The sequence below is a fragment of the Trichechus manatus genome, unplaced genomic scaffold, assembly GCF_000243295.1.
Source record: "Trichechus manatus latirostris isolate Lorelei unplaced genomic scaffold, TriManLat1.0 scaffold00044, whole genome shotgun sequence".
Classification (NCBI taxonomy): Eukaryota; Metazoa; Chordata; class Mammalia; order Sirenia; family Trichechidae; genus Trichechus; species Trichechus manatus.
Window position 1 is genome coordinate 877079 of NW_004443980.1, and position 16957 is coordinate 894035.

The following is a 16957-nucleotide window of genomic DNA, read 5'->3' on the forward strand; positions in this document are numbered from 1 at the left end:
GTTGTTAACCAATATCATAAAACAGCATGTGTGTTACTGTTACATGAGAAACTATCTGTTCTGTAAGCCTTCACCTGAAGTACAATAAAATATTTAAAAAAAAAAAAAGAAAAGGAAAAGAGATCCCCAAAACACAGCAGGGCTGTCGTAAGCCTGTTTGATTATGAGAACTTAATTACGTGAATAACGAAGTTTCACAAATACAAAAGAAAATGTAAGTAGCGTGCAATAAATGGTGATAAAATAACCAATTAGCAAATTTTAGAAAAACCAATTTATGCCATCCAATGAAATAAATTCAAGAAAAATCAAGTTATTTTTTTCATCAGCTAAAGAAATAGGATGAAAGAAAACTGAATATTCACTGGATCTCTGGGGAAAGAATGACTTTCGAAAATTAGGAGTGATGGAAGATATTTCAATTATAAAAAAAAAGGATAGACAACTAAGTTAAAAAATGTTTTGTGTGTAAAAAATAAAAAGGCAAACAAAGGAGTATAGGCTATATTTCTGGATATATAATAGGCATAGGGTTAACACTTTTACTATATACAGAGAATACACGTACAAGAAATTGTTAAGGACCAGGAGACGTCAATGGATAAATGGACAAAGGATTAAAACCAAACAAAAACCAAACCCATTGCCCTCGAGTGAATTCCGACTCATAGCAACCCTACAGGACATAGCAGAACTGCCCCATAGTGTTTCCAAGGCTGTGATCTTTACAGAAGCAGACTGCCACATCTTTCTCCTCCAGAGCGGCTGGTGGTTTTGAACTGACAACCTTTCCGTTAGTAGCCAAGTCCTTAACCACTGCACCACCAGAGTTCCCCCAGACAAAGTATGTCCTTGTTGTTAGGTGCCGTCCAGTTGGTTCCAACTCATAGCGACCCTGTGTACAACAGAATGAAACACTGCCCAGTCCTGCACCATCCTCATGATTGTTGCTATGTTTGAGAGCATCGTTGCAGCCACTATGTCAATCCACCTCCTTGAGGATCTGCCTATTTTTTGCTGACCCTCTACTTTACCAAGCATGACGTCCTTCTCCAGTGACTGGTCCCTCCTGATAAGGAGATGGACAGCCACTGGATGGCAGCTGGGAGGAGCTCTAGATGGCAGCTGGGAGGACCTAAGCCACCATTTTCCCTCTGTTGCAGCCCCAGAGTGACTGCACAGACCCAATGACATCGGCGTCATCACAGGAGCTGTCCACCAATCCTGATGGACCACACTCTTGGACACGACCCGAAGAAGAGCCCATCCCTACTCTGTTTCATCCCAATATATAAACCCCTGTGCCAGCTGATCTGGGAGCCATCTTGGCAACGCAGGTCCCGGTGTGCTCCTTTGCTTGGCCCACCAAATAAAGTTTTCTTCTTTCACTTTCGCCGAGGGAGACCTTGAGATCCAGTAACAATATAACATGTCCAAATCACATGAAACGAAGTCTTGTCATTCTCACTTCCAAGGATCATTCTGGCTGTACTTCTTCTAAGACCGACTTGCTCATTCTTCTGGCAGTCTGTGGTATATTTAATATTCTTTACCAACACCATAATTCACAGGCATCAATTCTTCTTCAGTCTTCCTTATTCATTGTCCAGCTTTTGCATGCATGGGAGGCGACTGAAAATATCATGGCTTGGGTCAGGTGCACCTTAGTCCTCAAAGTGACATCTTTGCTTTTCAACACTTTAAAGAGGTCTTTTGCAGCAAAGGATAGGAACATACAACTCACAAAAGGAAAAGTAACTAGTAAACAAACAGAAAAATATCCACTAATCAGCCAGAAAGTACAAATCAAACATCAGTGAAGTGCTACTATGTATCATTAAAGCATTAAGAATTTAAAAATAATATCATAATCGGTCAGACAGAGCAAAACTAACTCTCATATGTCACTCTAAATATTATAAAGTGGCACAAACCTTTTGGAAAAGAATATGGCAATTTTCTTATAACCTTTCCTAAAGGAATAATGCCAAAAGCTTAAGGGGAGGGGGCACACATATACGTACAACAACATTCATCACGACATTTATACAACTGGAAATAACAGAAACACCCAACAACAGGTGACAGATAAATTACAATGTGCCCGCTAAATTATCAGTATCTTGAGAGCAGGATATGTCCTGTTCGTAATGGGAAATCCAGTGCCAAGTACATATACTATGCTCATTAAATAAATATGAGTAAATACTAAAGGAAATGAAAAATACACAGTCACTTAAAATGATGGTTAAAACTGGATAACTGATACAATATTAAGTGGGGGCAAGAATATAAAATTGTATAAACACAATCATATTTTTGAAGGCTGCATTCAAAAAACTGCTATAGAAGTAACATAAAATGTTAACAGTCACTGTGTTAAGAGGTTTATGAGCAATTATTCTTTATGTGGGGTCGGCTGGGGAAGTGTAGTATACCTGAGCTGTAATAAAACTCCAAACAGAGAAAAGCTTCAATAATCCTTCTAAAGCACTGTATTTCAAACTGTTGTTTGTAACCTATTAGTGGGTCATAAAATTAATTCAATGAGTCACAATCAGGATTTTATAAAAGCTACAAAAGAACAGAAAATATAAGCGTGCATATCACATAGTAAGGATATTATTTTAGAAAACTTTGTTTCAGTTACATACGTGGGTATGTGGGAAAGTATGTGAGTCTTAGATAGCAATGTTAAATATATCTCTCACTAAGATTTGTGGTTTAAAAAAAAAGTTTCCAAAACACTAGAGAACCCAGGCTCTGATTGGGGTGCCAGCAAACCACCAGGAGCTAAACTCCAGTATATGAAACCAAAGGACTCATCCAGGATAGGAATGCAGTGAATCCAGTTCAACTAGGTATTAAGCACCAATATAAAACAAATACCTCTTAAAATTTCATCCAGAAACAAACAGCCGCTGCCATCCAAAGGCTCCGGAAAGCATCGCTTTCCAACTGCATCACGAAGTGCTGACAGTTGCCCACCAGTAGGCAGCTCTTCCCCCCACGGAAGGCTTTGGGATGATGTGGTTGAAGACTCTGCACTTAGACAGCTACTACACTGTCACTGTGTGGGCAAGTCAATGCCAGAGCTCCAGCTAGAAAATCGACCCCTCATCTGCTGAGGCTGACTGCTGAAAGGCCCAGGAGATGGCCAAGGTCAGTCAATGCAGAGCTTAGCTCTGCCCCCAGCCCCTCACGTAAAAGCACACAAGAGCACAAACCAGCCCTCCCTGCTGAGAGACAAAAAGAAGTCTTTTTTTTTTTTTTTCTTTTTTGGTCTCATTTATTATGGTCTTACACCTCTGAATTAATTTTTACTAACGACTAAATGAAATGTTTGAATGAGAAGGCAGCTTGTCCTTTTTTAAACAAAAAAAAAGTAAATAAGAGTGTTTGCTGAAGTTGCACAAGGGAAGTTATTTTTCCTGTGTAAAGAAATTTCTAGGCTAATTGTAGCACTCTCCTTGGGAGACCTATTCATATAGAAATAAGTAAGTGTTGTCTCCTGATATGGATTGAATTGTATCCCCCAAAAATGAGTGTCAACTTGGCTAGGTCATGATTCCCAGTACTGTGTGGGAATTGTGTGAAATTGTTTGGGATTCCCAGTACTGTCCGCCATTTTGTGATCTGATGCAAGTAGTCTATGTGTTGTAAATCCTAACCTTTATGATGTTAATGAGGCAGGATTAGAGGCAGTTATGCTAATGAGGCAGGACACAATCCACAGGATTAGGTTGTATCTTGAGTCAATCTCTTTTGAGATATAAAATAGAGATGCAAGGAGAGAGGAGAGGGACTTCATACCACCAAACAAGAAGAACTGGGAGCAGATGACATCCTTTGGACCCAGGGTCCCTGCGCTGAGAACCACCTAGATCCAGGGGAAGACTGATGCCAAAACACATCGAGATCTCCAAGGAATACCAGGCCCACAGGTGTGGAAAGGAGACAGGGACCTTCCTCCAGAGCCAACAGAGAGAGAAAACCTTCCGCCCTAGAGCTGGTACCCTGAGTTCAGACTTCTAGCCTCCTAAACTGTGACAGAATGGATTTCTGTTTGTTGAAGCCATCCACTTGTGGTATTTGTTATAGCAGCACTAGATAACTAAAACACCTCCTTTTTTATCCTTTCTATTATGGAAACCCTATGGGGCAGTTCTACTCTGTCTATTAGGGTCACTATGAGTCAGAATCGACTCAACAAGAACGGGTTTGGTTTGGTTTTTATTATGGTACCAAAAGGTCAGCAGTTCGACTCCATCATCCGCTCACCGGAAACCCTATGGGGCAGTTCTACTCTGTCCTATAGTGTTGCTGACTTGGAATCGAGTCAATGTCAACAGCTTTGGTTTTGGGTTATTATGGTACCAAAGAGCTTGGCTTGATGGCCATTTTCTTTTCAGGTAAGCATACACTGTAACATAATTTAGCTTTCTTGTTGCCGCTGAGTTGACTTCAACTCATAGTGACCCGAAAGGACAGAGTAGGGTTTCCAACGCAGTAAATTTTTACAGGAACAGGCTACCATATCTTTTTCCCATGGAGCAGCTGGTGGGTCCAAACTGCCAACCTTTCACTTAGCAGCCGAGCACTTAACCACTGCTCCACCAGCTTAGTGTTACATATATCAACAGATCGCTACTTGAAGTAACCCTTCAATCATAATTTACTTGCTGATTTCTAAATGCCACTAAGTGTTCTAATTTCTCAAATTTGTTTGTTTTTTAATTGTTATTTTTTAAAGGCATCAGGGTGATTCTCAACAACAAATCGAAAGTGTCTTCATTTCTCAAAGCCAAACGCAAAGTGAAAACTGCCAGGCAAAGATGCTGTGCAAGTCAAAAATAGTATTTCCTTTTGAAAGTTTTGATTTTGTTTATTTGGAAAAGATCAGCTCCAAAGTCCCTTCGGATTTTACGGTTTGAGAATCACTCATTTCAGGAGAATCAGAATTGCCATTCTCACACATTCCATCGTGTTGCAACATCTGGATGAACGCGCCCTGAGAAAGATCTCTGAGGTACTGGAGAAAATATGGTTTAACTGTATAAATTAAATAGGAAATTCAGAACCATCATCAACTTTGAGGCACTTAAAGCTAAGCCTCCTCTAGTGAATCTCCCTGGAACAAGCTTTCCCATAGTGATCTTTTCTTAAAAAGTCCATCTGTATTCTGTCTTTGAGAGATACAGAGGCAGCCTGTTTGCAGACAGATTACTGGCACTAAGACTGCCTCATATTCTGAATTTACCATAAAGGTCTAATTTTTAACAATCATATGGGGCAAATTCTCCCTTTGGGGGCTTGAAGTCAGCAATTATTACCACCAAGTGATGGGTCTTAAGTGCATAGTTGAAAGTTTATTAATTTTATGCCATTAAATAGGTTTTTGACATACTCAAAAATTAGCTTAGACGAGGTCTGTAATTCTGCTGATTTGAGACCTCACACCATCTCTCTGAGAAGTCTTCAACTTTCAGAACTATGCTTGCACAATTGGAAAAACTTTGGTTTGCACTGAAAATAATTTTTGGATATAACTGTTGTAAGACACCTGGTATATAAAATTCCATCAGAGGCTCAACTGAACTGAGCCAAAGTCTAACTATTAGTGGAATTAATGGTTGAAGCAGAGAGCTGAGACAGTGCAATTTCCCAATGAGAATAATCTGTGGTAAATGAAACAACAGGATGAGGACTGACAAAATGGAGTGAGAATTTTTTAACACATTTTTTCAAGAAACAGTCAGGTAGTCATGGCCACTCAGAGCTGGGGATAAAAGGCCTCAGAGATTTAATAAAAAAAAAAAAAGAAAGAAAGAAAAAACTCCGACCCCCTCCTTTCTCCTATCTCCCACCCCCACCCCCCACCGAATCCCATGCCATATTGTTACCCGGGCCTACAGCAAGCATCTCTCAGATTCTACATAAATGTCTTTGCTGGAGGAAACTAAAAGTGTCCAGAGGTCCATTCCATTTTAAACAGATGATTGAACTGTTCTAATTTATCCAACAAATAGATACTGCATATCTCCTGTGTGATAAGCACTGGGGATCAGATCTCCTTCTACTGAGATAAAAATCTGTCCCCCTTTTACTCACTGCATGGGTTCTGCCCTCAGGGCTTACAGAGAACACAGCCAACTATGTTGCATAAACTGGTCCTTTATAAAGTCAGGGTGTAAGAAGGCAGTCTCCCACATCACCCTCCTCCATGAATCACAAATTCTTTCACTCAAAGGTTTCTGGAATTTTCCCTGTCATGGTTATTTCCCTGGAGACACTAATTTTCCAGATTCCTCAAAGTGTGGCACTCAGAGTTGAACACAGGAATCATGGAAGAATTCAGAAAGGAGAATTACCTGCTTCCCTGCTCTGCATACATTCAAACTGAATCAGTTTTTCTGGGCAACTACCTTACCGTATTGACTCATATTCAGGTTAGTATCAAATAAATCAACTCTGAAGTCTTTTTTATAGGCTGTTACAAAGCTCTATTGCCTCCATTCTGGACATACACAGTTGGATTTCAGGCTTAAAGGCAGGATTTTACACATGCTGTCTAGTAGATCAGGCTTATGGCTTCAGCCTGTTGGGGGTTTTTTAGATTCTGATTCTGACTTCCACCAAACAGACAGCTTTGTATTACCAACGTTTTCAGCCAAGTCTTAAAAGTAGCCTGTGTTATAATCCAGAGGGCTGGCAACTTTAGACTGTTGAAATCACTAGTTTAGAAATTTAACAGACTAATTTTAAATGATTCAACTTCTTTTTTCAGGACTAGTACATACTGAATAACCCTAATTTTGAGAGGCACTAGAAGTCATTCAAAATATTCCCGTTTTCCCTCTGGAGGATCACAATCCCCACTCCTTCTTCCCCTTCCCCCTCCCCATTAAGCACAGCCAAATAATTTGCTTTGTCCAATGAAATGCAAGCTTAAGAGACATGTGTCACTTCTGGCAAAAGCCTGTAAGAGCCAGCGTGCAACTTGTCATTTGTCTACTGCCTGAACTGTCCAATTGGTAGTCACTAGCTACATGTGGCTATTTAAATTTAAATTAAATAAAGTTTGAAAATTTAGTTTTTCAGTCACCCTGTGGTTGTTGCTAAGTGCCTTCAAGTTGATTCTGACTCAGAGCGACCCCACATGATAGAGCAGAACTGCCAGATAGGATTTTCTTGGCAGTAATCTTCAGGGAAGCAGATTGCCAGGTCTTCCTCCTAGGAGCCGCTGGATGAGAGCAGTCAAGCACTTGATCATTTGCACCACCAGGGGTCTACTGTCAATGGCCACATGACAGTGGCTCCCATGCTGGATAGCACAGATATAGAAAATTTCTATCATCACAGGAAGCTGTATTAAACAGCACTGGTCTAGACAATTGTGAAGGCATGTGTTCAGAGTTTCCAGCAGCCTAGATCCTAGAACGACTGATGAGCAAAGTCCCCCTTCCAACCAAAGTTGGACATATAGTAAAAGCAAAAAATAAACTTATGTTCCATTAAACCACTGAGATTTGGGGGCTGTTCATGATCACAGGTGTACTGGGTTGAATAGTGTCCCCAAAAATCATGTCCTTCCTAAAACCTGAGTATGCAACGTAATTTAGAAATAGAGCCAGTGCAGATGTAATTAGCTAAGCTGAGGTCATACTGGAGCAGTATGGGCCCTTAATGAATATGACTGGTGTCTTTATAAGAGAAGAGACACAGAGAGATGTAGAGGGAAAACTGGAGTGACGCTGCCACAAGCCAGGGAACACTTGGGGCTACCAGAAGCTGGAAGAAGCAAGAGGCTTCAGAGGGATCATGGCCCAGCAAACACCTTGATTTAGACTTGCCTTTCTCTCCAGAACTGTGAGAAAATACATGTCTGTGGTTTTAAGCCATCCGAGTTGGTGGTACTTTGTCCCAGCAGCCCCTGGAAACTAATACAACAGAATAACCTAGAACATCCTGACTGACTTCTCACAGAACATCCTATGTTTGATTGATTTCACTCTTCCCATCCACACGACCACTACCTCAGTTTAAGCAATGTATTCATTTAACTAACATTTATTGAGCGCCTACTACACCCCAGGCAAGTTCTAGGCATTGAGCATACAGCTGTGAACTAGAGAAAGCCCATGTTCTTAAGGGGCCTGTGTTCTACTGGAGGAGACATTCAGTGAAGTAGATAAATACCATTTCAGATAGTGACAAATGCTATGAAGAAAACAAGGCAAGGTAAGAGGAAGGGAGTCAGTAAACATCTCTCTTAGGAGGTGTCAGTCCATCAGAGATCTGAATGGTGGGAAGGAATGAGCCGTGCAAATATCTGACGAAAGAGCCTTAAGGCACAAGGAACAGGCTCTGGAGCTAAAATGAGCTCCGTGCTTTTCAGGAAGAAGGCCAGTGTGGCTGGAGTGGAGCAAGCCCAGTGAAATCATCTCTTATCTGGGCTATTATCATAACAGGTGCCTCACCTTTCTTGCCACCTCCAGTCTCTTCTCACTGCAATCTATCCCCTGAACCAATACCAAGAGCCTTTACTGAAAACCCCAATCTCATTATGCCACGCTGCTCACCATCCAGATTCTCCTACCTTTCCAGCCTCATTCCTAGCACCTCTACCCCACCACCACTCCGAGTTGAAAGAAACCTGGGTTCTCACCTTAGCACTGACATGTACTAGCCACATGACATCAATAAAACTACTCTGACCATCAGTTTTCCATCTGTTAAATGTAAATACCACCCCTTGTCTCACAGGGTAATTGTAAGGATTGATTTATGGTACACAAACCACTAGCATATGACCTGATACTTAGAGATTTTTTTTTTTAATATTAATTCATTTAATTTTCATAACAGCTCTTTGAGGTAAGTACAACTCTTACCCTCATTTTTAAGATGAGGGCACTAAGGGACAAAGAGATTAGGTTGCTTAAAGTCACACAGCTAGCAAGTGGCTGTCTTAGTTATCTAGTGCTGCTATAACAGAAATACCACAAGTGGATGGCTTTAACAAAGAGAGATTTATTCTTTCACAGGCTAGAAGGCTAGAAGTCCGAATTCAGGGTGCCAACTCCAGGGGAAGGCTTTCTCTCTCTGTCGGCTCTGGGGGAAAGTCCTTGTCATCAATCTCCCCCGGTCGAGGAGCTTTTCAGTGCAGGAATCCCGGGTCCAAAGGACAAGCTATTCTCCTGGCTCTTGTTTCTTGATGGTATGAGGTCCCTCTGTCTCTCTGCTTGCTTCTCTCTTTTATATCTCAAAAGAGACTGACTTAAGATACAACCTAATATTGTAGATTGAGTCCTGTCTCATTAACATAACTGCCTCTAATCCTTCCTCATTAACATCATAGAGGCAGGATTTACAACGCATAGGAAAATCACATCAGATGAAAAAATGGTGGACAATCACACCATACTGGGAATCATGGCCTAGCCAAGTTTACATACATTTTGGGGGGACACAATTCAATCTATAACATTCCACCCTTTGGCCTCCAGAAAGTTCATGTCCTTGCTCCATGTAAAACACATTCACCACATATCACAGCCAAAGTCTTAAAACAACTCCAAGTCCAAAATCTCATCTTCTGCAAAATTCCTCTTCATCTGTAAAATCTAGAATACAAGTTATCTGCTTCCAAAGTACAATGGTGGAACAGCCACAAGCTAGACATTTCCATTAAAAATGGGAGAAACTGGAGGGAAAGAAGGGATAACAGGCTCCAAGCAAGTCAGTAGAACACATCAGATTACTGCTCAAGGCTTGAAAATAATCCTCTGTTCTCTGAGACCATTTACACAATGGCCCTGTCCTCCAGACTCTAGGTATTGGCCACACTCTCTGGATTCTGAGTGGAGGGCCCCTTGCCCTGGCCTTCAGCTTACCTTCCAGGACCACTGGAATGGCGACACTCTGCTCCCTCGGCTTTGGGCAGCTCCATTCTCCTAGTCCATCTGAGTGGAGAGGCAACTCCACCCTTTGAGATCCCTGAGGTCGTGGCCCTACCCTTTAAGACTGAGGCAGCTCTGCTTCCTGGGTTCCTTGTCTCTTCAGCTTCTGCTTTCTGGTTCCTTGGCCTCTGGTCCCCTCCGGTCTCTCTGCCCATGTCTGCCCTGCTGGGGCAAGTGTTCCAAAGCACTTTATCTCCACAGATAAGTACCTGGAGGCACCCTACTCCACCAGATAAGTGCCTGGACGCACCCCCCTCCGGCAGATAAGTGCCTGGAGGCACCCCACTCTACTAGGAAGCTTCCCATGCAAAGGCACTCAGCTCTCTTGCTTCGTGGGTCAGCTTTAGTGCTGTCTTGCGCTGGTCTCCTGGTTCTGCTGCTGCCAGTTCTCTGATGCTGCTTCTCGCCATCTGCGCCATCTCCAGAGTAACAGCTCTCCTCATTTCCTTCAGAGTCCTTACCAGAATTGTCTGACATCTATAATTCCACCAACAGTCTCTTTAAGGTAATCTAGGCTTTTACTATTAGGCACTTTAAAACTCTTCTAGCCTCTACCCATTCACAGTTTCAAAACCACTTCCACATTTTATGTATTTGTTAGAGCAGCACTCCACTGCTGGTACCAAATTCTGTCTTAGTTATCTAGTGCCGCTATAACAGAAATACCAAAAGTGGATGGCTTTAACGGAGAGAAATTTATTCTCTCACAGTCTAGGAGGCTAGAAGTCCGAATTCAGGGTGCCAACTCCAGGGGAAGGCTTTCTCTGTTGGCTTTGGGGGAAGGTGCTTGTCATCAATTTTCCCCAGTTGAATAGCTTCTCGGTGCAGGGACCCATGTTTCTTGGTGGTATGAGGTCCCTCTGTCTCTCTGCTTGCTTCTCTCTTTTATATCTCGAAAGAGGCTGACTTAAAGCACAACCTAATCTTGTAGATTGAGTCCTGCCTCATTAAGATAACTGCCTCTAATCCTGCCTCATCAACATCATAGAGGTAGGATTTACAACACATAAGAAAATCACATCAGATGACAAAATAGTGGACAATCATACCATACTGGTAATCATGGCCTAGCCAAATTTACACACATTTTGGGGAATACAATTCAATCCATAATAGTGGCAAAGCTGAGTTTTGAACCCAAGCCGACTGGCTCCAGAGCCTATACTCTTAACCAGCCCATTATGGTACTTCTCAATGAATGCAAGTTTTCTTTCCCCCTCTACCTAGAAGGCCGCTTCCTCTTCCCTAGTTTCTTCACATGAACTTCTACTCATCCTGCAAGACCCATCTGGAGGAGAGCTCCTTGGTCTTCTTCTCTAACCACCACAAGCAGAGAAGCTTTTTCAGCAACCCCAGGTGATACTGTTTGAACCTGTCTTCAGCACACTGTAGTGATTCCTGGTGAAGGAACAATGACCTATAACTGTCTAACAGTAACTACCTGGAGTTTCTAAAACTCTCGGTATGAATGCTAAGATTGCTGACTTGTGTTAAGATATGCATACAAAGAGCTTACAGAGATAAAGGTCTGCATGGGGCTGGGTCTCACCTGGGGAGAGGTGCCTCCTGGCCTTCATCACTTGGAGAAGAGGCTACCACTGGACAAGGGAGCCCTAGGTAAGGTACAGACTAGACTTCAGTCTTGACCAAGACAGTGCCGAGATAACTAGGAGGGAGAGTCTAAGAAATGAATGGTAAATACACCATTCACTCAGAAAAGACAGTCCAGAAGCTGGGAAATGAGGAACCCAAAGTACTAAAGTTGGGCAAGTCCTTTGGGGCTGGCACCTGGCTACAACCAAAGCAAAGACAGACTCAGACAATGCTGTGAGCCATAAGAACAAGCTGTAATATGGTAGCGCCAGAAAACTAGACTTGCGAGTCAGATTGTTTTTATAATTTATATTCCCTTATAAGTCTTCCTTTGGTATCAGGTACAGTTCCAGTCTGTCTTAACTGCACTAAGATGAACAGAGGGCAAGGGTTTTTACACACTCTTGGGCCTCAAGATTAGAGTATTATCAGCTCACTACCGAGGGCAGCATAAAGGTAAAAATGGTCATCTAAGTGGAAGAATCCTCCGAAGAAAGGTAAAATTTAGGAGAGAATAAAGGCTGTGCAAGCCAGCCACTGCTCCCCAGGTGAAAATTCTCTTCTTGATACTAACTCTCAGAGGTTATGGTTTTGTTTCATTAAACAGTAGTTTTCTAAAATTTCCCCTGACTAAATTGTGAGCATCTTGAAAAGAAGGACCTTGTTGTTTTTGTCAAGGTTGTATGCACATGTGCCTGCAACATACTAGGAACTCAAATGTTTGTTGATCAAATGAAGCAATGCATAGACTTTCAGAGTTTTACAGCACTTTTAAAGGCTTCCAACCCAATCATTTTCCCACAAGCGTACATCTGTCCATATAGGGCTTTCATAGGTCCTCGTAAAACTCATTCAACAAGTATCAATTAAAGCAAGCACAACAAAGAACAGATGAATCACTGATACAACAGATGTTTACTGAGGGTCTGCTGTGTGCCAGGCACTATGCTAGACCCTGAAAATACTATAATAAATAAGACAGACACTACCCCTTACAGAACCAATGAAGAAGATAAATGGACATAAAGTATCTATAATACTGCTTAAAATAGAAAATGTTAAAAGTTTTCAAAAGTATACATAAGGGGCTATAAGGGTCAGAGGTCAAAAAGGTAATCCAAAGTTTCATAAGAACTTATGAGATACTATCATTCAGGAATGAACATTATTTGTGGTTTAACCTTACAGTTCAAGAATGAAGATTACCAGTTGCTAGCAGAAGCAGTTAATACTAACGGCTTTGCAGGTTTTAATGAAAATCAATATTCTATCTTTATATCGTTAGCATCACGTCAAATTACACTGATAATGGATTTTGAAAAGAAAGAATACTGATCAATTCTCTTTATTGAAAACCAGAACAGACAATGAGCTCTAAATAACAAAGTTATCTTCACATTTGAGTGTATGGCCACAAAAACACAGACTTGTTGACATGGTAATAACAAAACATAAAGAACTGCTGTCATTGTTAGCTGCCATGGAGTCATTTCCAACTCATAGCAACCCCATGTGTGCAGAGTAGAACTGCTCCATAGGGTTTTCAAGGCTGTGACCTTTCAGAATTAGATTGCCAGGCCTGTCTTCCAAGGTGCCTCCCTGTGGGTTCGAACCACCAACCTTTTGGCTAGAGATAGTCGAGCGCTTAAGTATCTGCACTACAAAGGCACTCCATATAAAGAACAGTCTTAGACTTACGTGTGGGTCTTATTCATTTAATAGTAACTCTGTATAATAAAATAATTTCTATTCTTCATATTGTTAACTAGGAAAATGAAAATTAAGCTAAGACATAGCTAAGCATTGCATTCTTCTGTCTTATAATCAAATGAAATTTATCCTTCAGTTCTTTCACATACACCACTTCAACGTCTCCAAATACTCTAGTAGGAAATACATCCTACTGAAGCTGTTTCCTTGAAGGTAAACACACTGGAATGGGAATCAAGAAACAGGAGCTCAGGCTGGCTCCACCAACAACTACATGAACTTGGACAGTTAACAAGCTCTCTGGCCAAAATCTCCTTCTCTGTATAATCAAGCTGTTAGAGCAAATAATTTCTAGTATGCCTTTCAACTCAAACAAAAAACTGTGAAAACCTACCTTTACTCCCAAACCATCAACCAAAGCAAAAGGTTTCAAAACTAACTTACAAGAAGCTTAGGTTTAACTACCTTTCTTCTTTCCTGATCTGATTCAACGAACTTATGAATCTTCTACAGCAGTCAGGTTGAGCAGTTTCATACCTAGTAGTCACAGACTTGGAACAAGATGCCAACAATATATTCCTTTAAAAACAATTTTATAACAATGAATCTCTAGGTCCAGAAGTAGTCCTTATAAGAAGATTTTGCCTCTATCGAAAAATTAACCTCATATAAGGCTTCTTTGCAAATTTTCAAAAGGTTCCTACATCCATGTATTCAATTTCAGTAATGAATTTCTTCTGTTCATAGCAGACTGCTTGCCATTGGTGTATGTGTACAATGTTTTCCATTGGATCCACACAGGAAATGAATCAGGCGCTATTTGGCCATTTGTATCAAGTGTAATGTAGACAAGAATACTGAAGAACCTAAAATTTAACAGGCAAATTTTTTTGAGGCTACACTGTATGCAAAGTAATGAAATGGCTATAGAGACAGTAATGAACACTTCATTGCTTTACCTCTGCAATTTTAGGAGTCACAAAGAAATAATCTCTACCTTAGCATGATCTGAACTTAAATTACAAAAACCTAACTACGTTTTAAGGTGAAGGCCCCTTCTCAAGTACTTCTAGCATTACCTTTTCTAGAACGCTAGTAGATAAATTACCATAACTACGTCGTTCACACAGCATTTCTCTCTGGAAAGGTAGGATCAGCAGCCTTATTTCTGCATATTAAAGGACATTAAGTTGAAGCCAAAATTTCATTGTCTGAAGAAAGGAGAATACCGAAGGCAGTACAACTAGCTTTACTTCTGCAAATTAAGCAAAATAGAGCAAAAAGAAAGGAAGCAAGCAAAGGGGAGGAACTGAAAAACTATCTGCAGTACTGGTTCCTTGCATGTTCTAGGCGCTTCCCCTTGCGCACGAAGAGATAAAGAAGAGAAAGGAGAGAAGACAACACGTAAAAGCCCGAAGTTATTCTTTTCATAGGCTGCAATATTCATTGAATTCAGTGTAAAATGTCCGGGAGATCTGGATTCGGTGAGAATGTCTGAAAGAAGGGAGTGGCATTTGCTTTCTCAGTTTGGAGTCCTAACAACTGTCCCCGAGAGTTCCCAAAAACCCTTAATTATCTCGAAGAGATGGCTCGGAGCAGCCTCCCGGCGCACACACCTGCAGGCCCGGGAGGCTCCTCCCTCTCCCCCCACGGATCCTCAGGACAGCACCAAGGTCCGGTGTCCGACGCACCGCTAGCCTAACGGCCACTCGGGCCCCGGCAGAGCCACCCGGCTCAGGGCGAGGCCAGAGCGCACACCGCTGCCGGGCTCCGCTTCCCCGAGTCACGCAGCGGCGGCGGCGCGAGCTGGACACCAGCACCACTGGGATGCGCACTATAATACAACTTGGGAGAGCACGTCTACACTTGCGCGAACGCAGAGGCAGAGCCCCGGCGCGGCGCTCGGGGACCGCCGGCCCGTCCCGTCCCGTCCCGCCCCTCCTTGAGGCAGAGGGGCAGCGGTCCGTACCTGTCCTCTGAGACGCTGATGACGCCCTCCTCCTTGGGCACGATCACGGCCATATTCACCACCTCCTGGGACCCCTCCACCCGCTGCAGCAGGATCGGCTTGCGGGTCTGTGCCTTGGGCTGGATCTCCGCCGCCATCGGAGGAGGGGGCGCGGCAGTGCCGGGCTGAAGAGACCGCTCGGGCACCAGCACAGGCTCTGGTTGGCCGGAGCGGGACACCGGGGACCGGCGGTCATAGCCTAGCCGCCGCTCCCGGGAACGACTCAGCGCTCCCAGCTTAGAGCAACAACCCCCGCCACCACAGAGGCGCGGTGAAGAGCCGGGGGCGCGGCCTGCCGGGGGCGGGGCCGGCCGCAGGAGGTGGCCGCTGGTGGGCGCGAGGGCGGCTTCACTTCCGGGAGAGTCGTGGAGAAGGAGGGGAAACTGAAGGAGGCGGGGTTCTGGCGGCTCAATCCGCTTGCGTAAGCAACCAACCCATTTCCGTCCCGCCCCTCGGCCCCTCCCAAAGCCACGGGCACCGCCGTTAGTACGCATGCGTCTTCCTTTCCCCTCAGTCATATATTTGCTGCCTCCATACCCATTTCTTAGTCCCCTCCCTCTTTATTATAGCGTGAACGGTTGGGTACACACCCCTGGGAACGCGCTTGCCAAAGGCCCTGCCTCCTCCAAATTTCCTGAAAAGTGGGTGGAGGTGGGGCGGGGAAAAGCGTGCCTCTGCAAGGCCGGAAACAGAAAAGTCCTGAAGGAAGGACAGGAAGCTGAAGTGGTTGGGACGTGACTGGGCATGCGCGCGATTTACCTAGCCTTTGCGGCTTTAACAATGAAGCGTGCGGTGGGCAGCTACTGTTCCCAACATGCACCAGGCCCAGGCCGGGTGGCACCCTGTGGTCTCCTGGGAGTTGTGGTTTCACGGAGGTTCCTCTCCGTTGTCCTGGCTTGACCCGTCGCTCACTTTTCAGCGCTTCTGGCTTAGGGAGCTCAGTGGCGTAGGGACCATTGGCCGAGTTGGGGTCTGGCTTGGCCTCTAAAGCAAGGAACTGCGGGACAGCCGCCGGCTGAGCAGACCTTCGCTACGCGCTTGGTTCAGGCGGCTGCCCATAATTGTGGCGCACCTAGAGCTAGGAAAGAAGAGAACATCCCAACAGGAAGCTTAGAGATCATCTGTAGTGTCAGTCTCCTCATTTTCTTTCTTTTTTTTTTTTTAAATTGTACTTTAGATGAAGGTTTACAGAGAAAATTAGTTTTTCATTAAACAATTAATACATTGTTTTGTGACATTGGTTGCCAACCCCAGGATAGGTCAACACTCTTCTCGACCTTGGGTTCCTGGATACCAGTTTTCCTGTCCCTTCCTGCTTTCTCGGCCTTGCCCCTGGATTGGTGTGCCCATTTAGTGACGTTTTATGGGCCTGTCTAATCTTTGGCTGAAGAGTGAACCTCAGGAGTGGCTCCTCATTTTCTCAGATGTCTAAGTTACTAGCGCAAGGTCATACAGGTAGTTATACTTGAACCCAGGTGGCCAACTCCTAGTCCCAACCTGTTTCCAATCCCCAGCAATCCAGCCTTTTTAACCTGCTCCAGAGAAAAAAGAGTTACTGTGATTAAATGATCGAGAGAATGTTAGGTGCCCAGCATTGCCAGAGCTCCAGGCTAGCTGGGGAGCAGGGTCTATGTGGTGGGATTGGGCTGACAGGGCTCTGGAGGTCAGAGAAATAATATACAGA

At 43.4% G+C, this 16957-nt stretch overlaps 1 protein-coding gene across 5 annotated transcripts in view; it reads right to left on the reverse strand.

Moving 5' to 3' along the window:
- The window catches only part of WDFY2 (WD repeat and FYVE domain containing 2), a 256485-nt gene extending 240943 nt beyond the window's left edge, over positions 1-15542 (reverse strand). For 4 of the 5 annotated variants that reach the window (XR_002824130.1, XM_004376562.2, XM_023731518.1 and 1 more), the window contains exon 1: positions 15235-15542. Coding sequence is in view for 3 of the 5 variants with exons in the window: in XM_004376562.2 (XP_004376619.1) it covers positions 15235-15371 (137 nt within the window). In the remaining 2 variants the exon portion in view is untranslated. The remainder of the gene's footprint in view (positions 1-15234) is intronic. The other variant, XM_023731517.1, reaches the window with a different exon arrangement.
- Positions 15543-16957: the final 1415 nt, after the last annotated feature.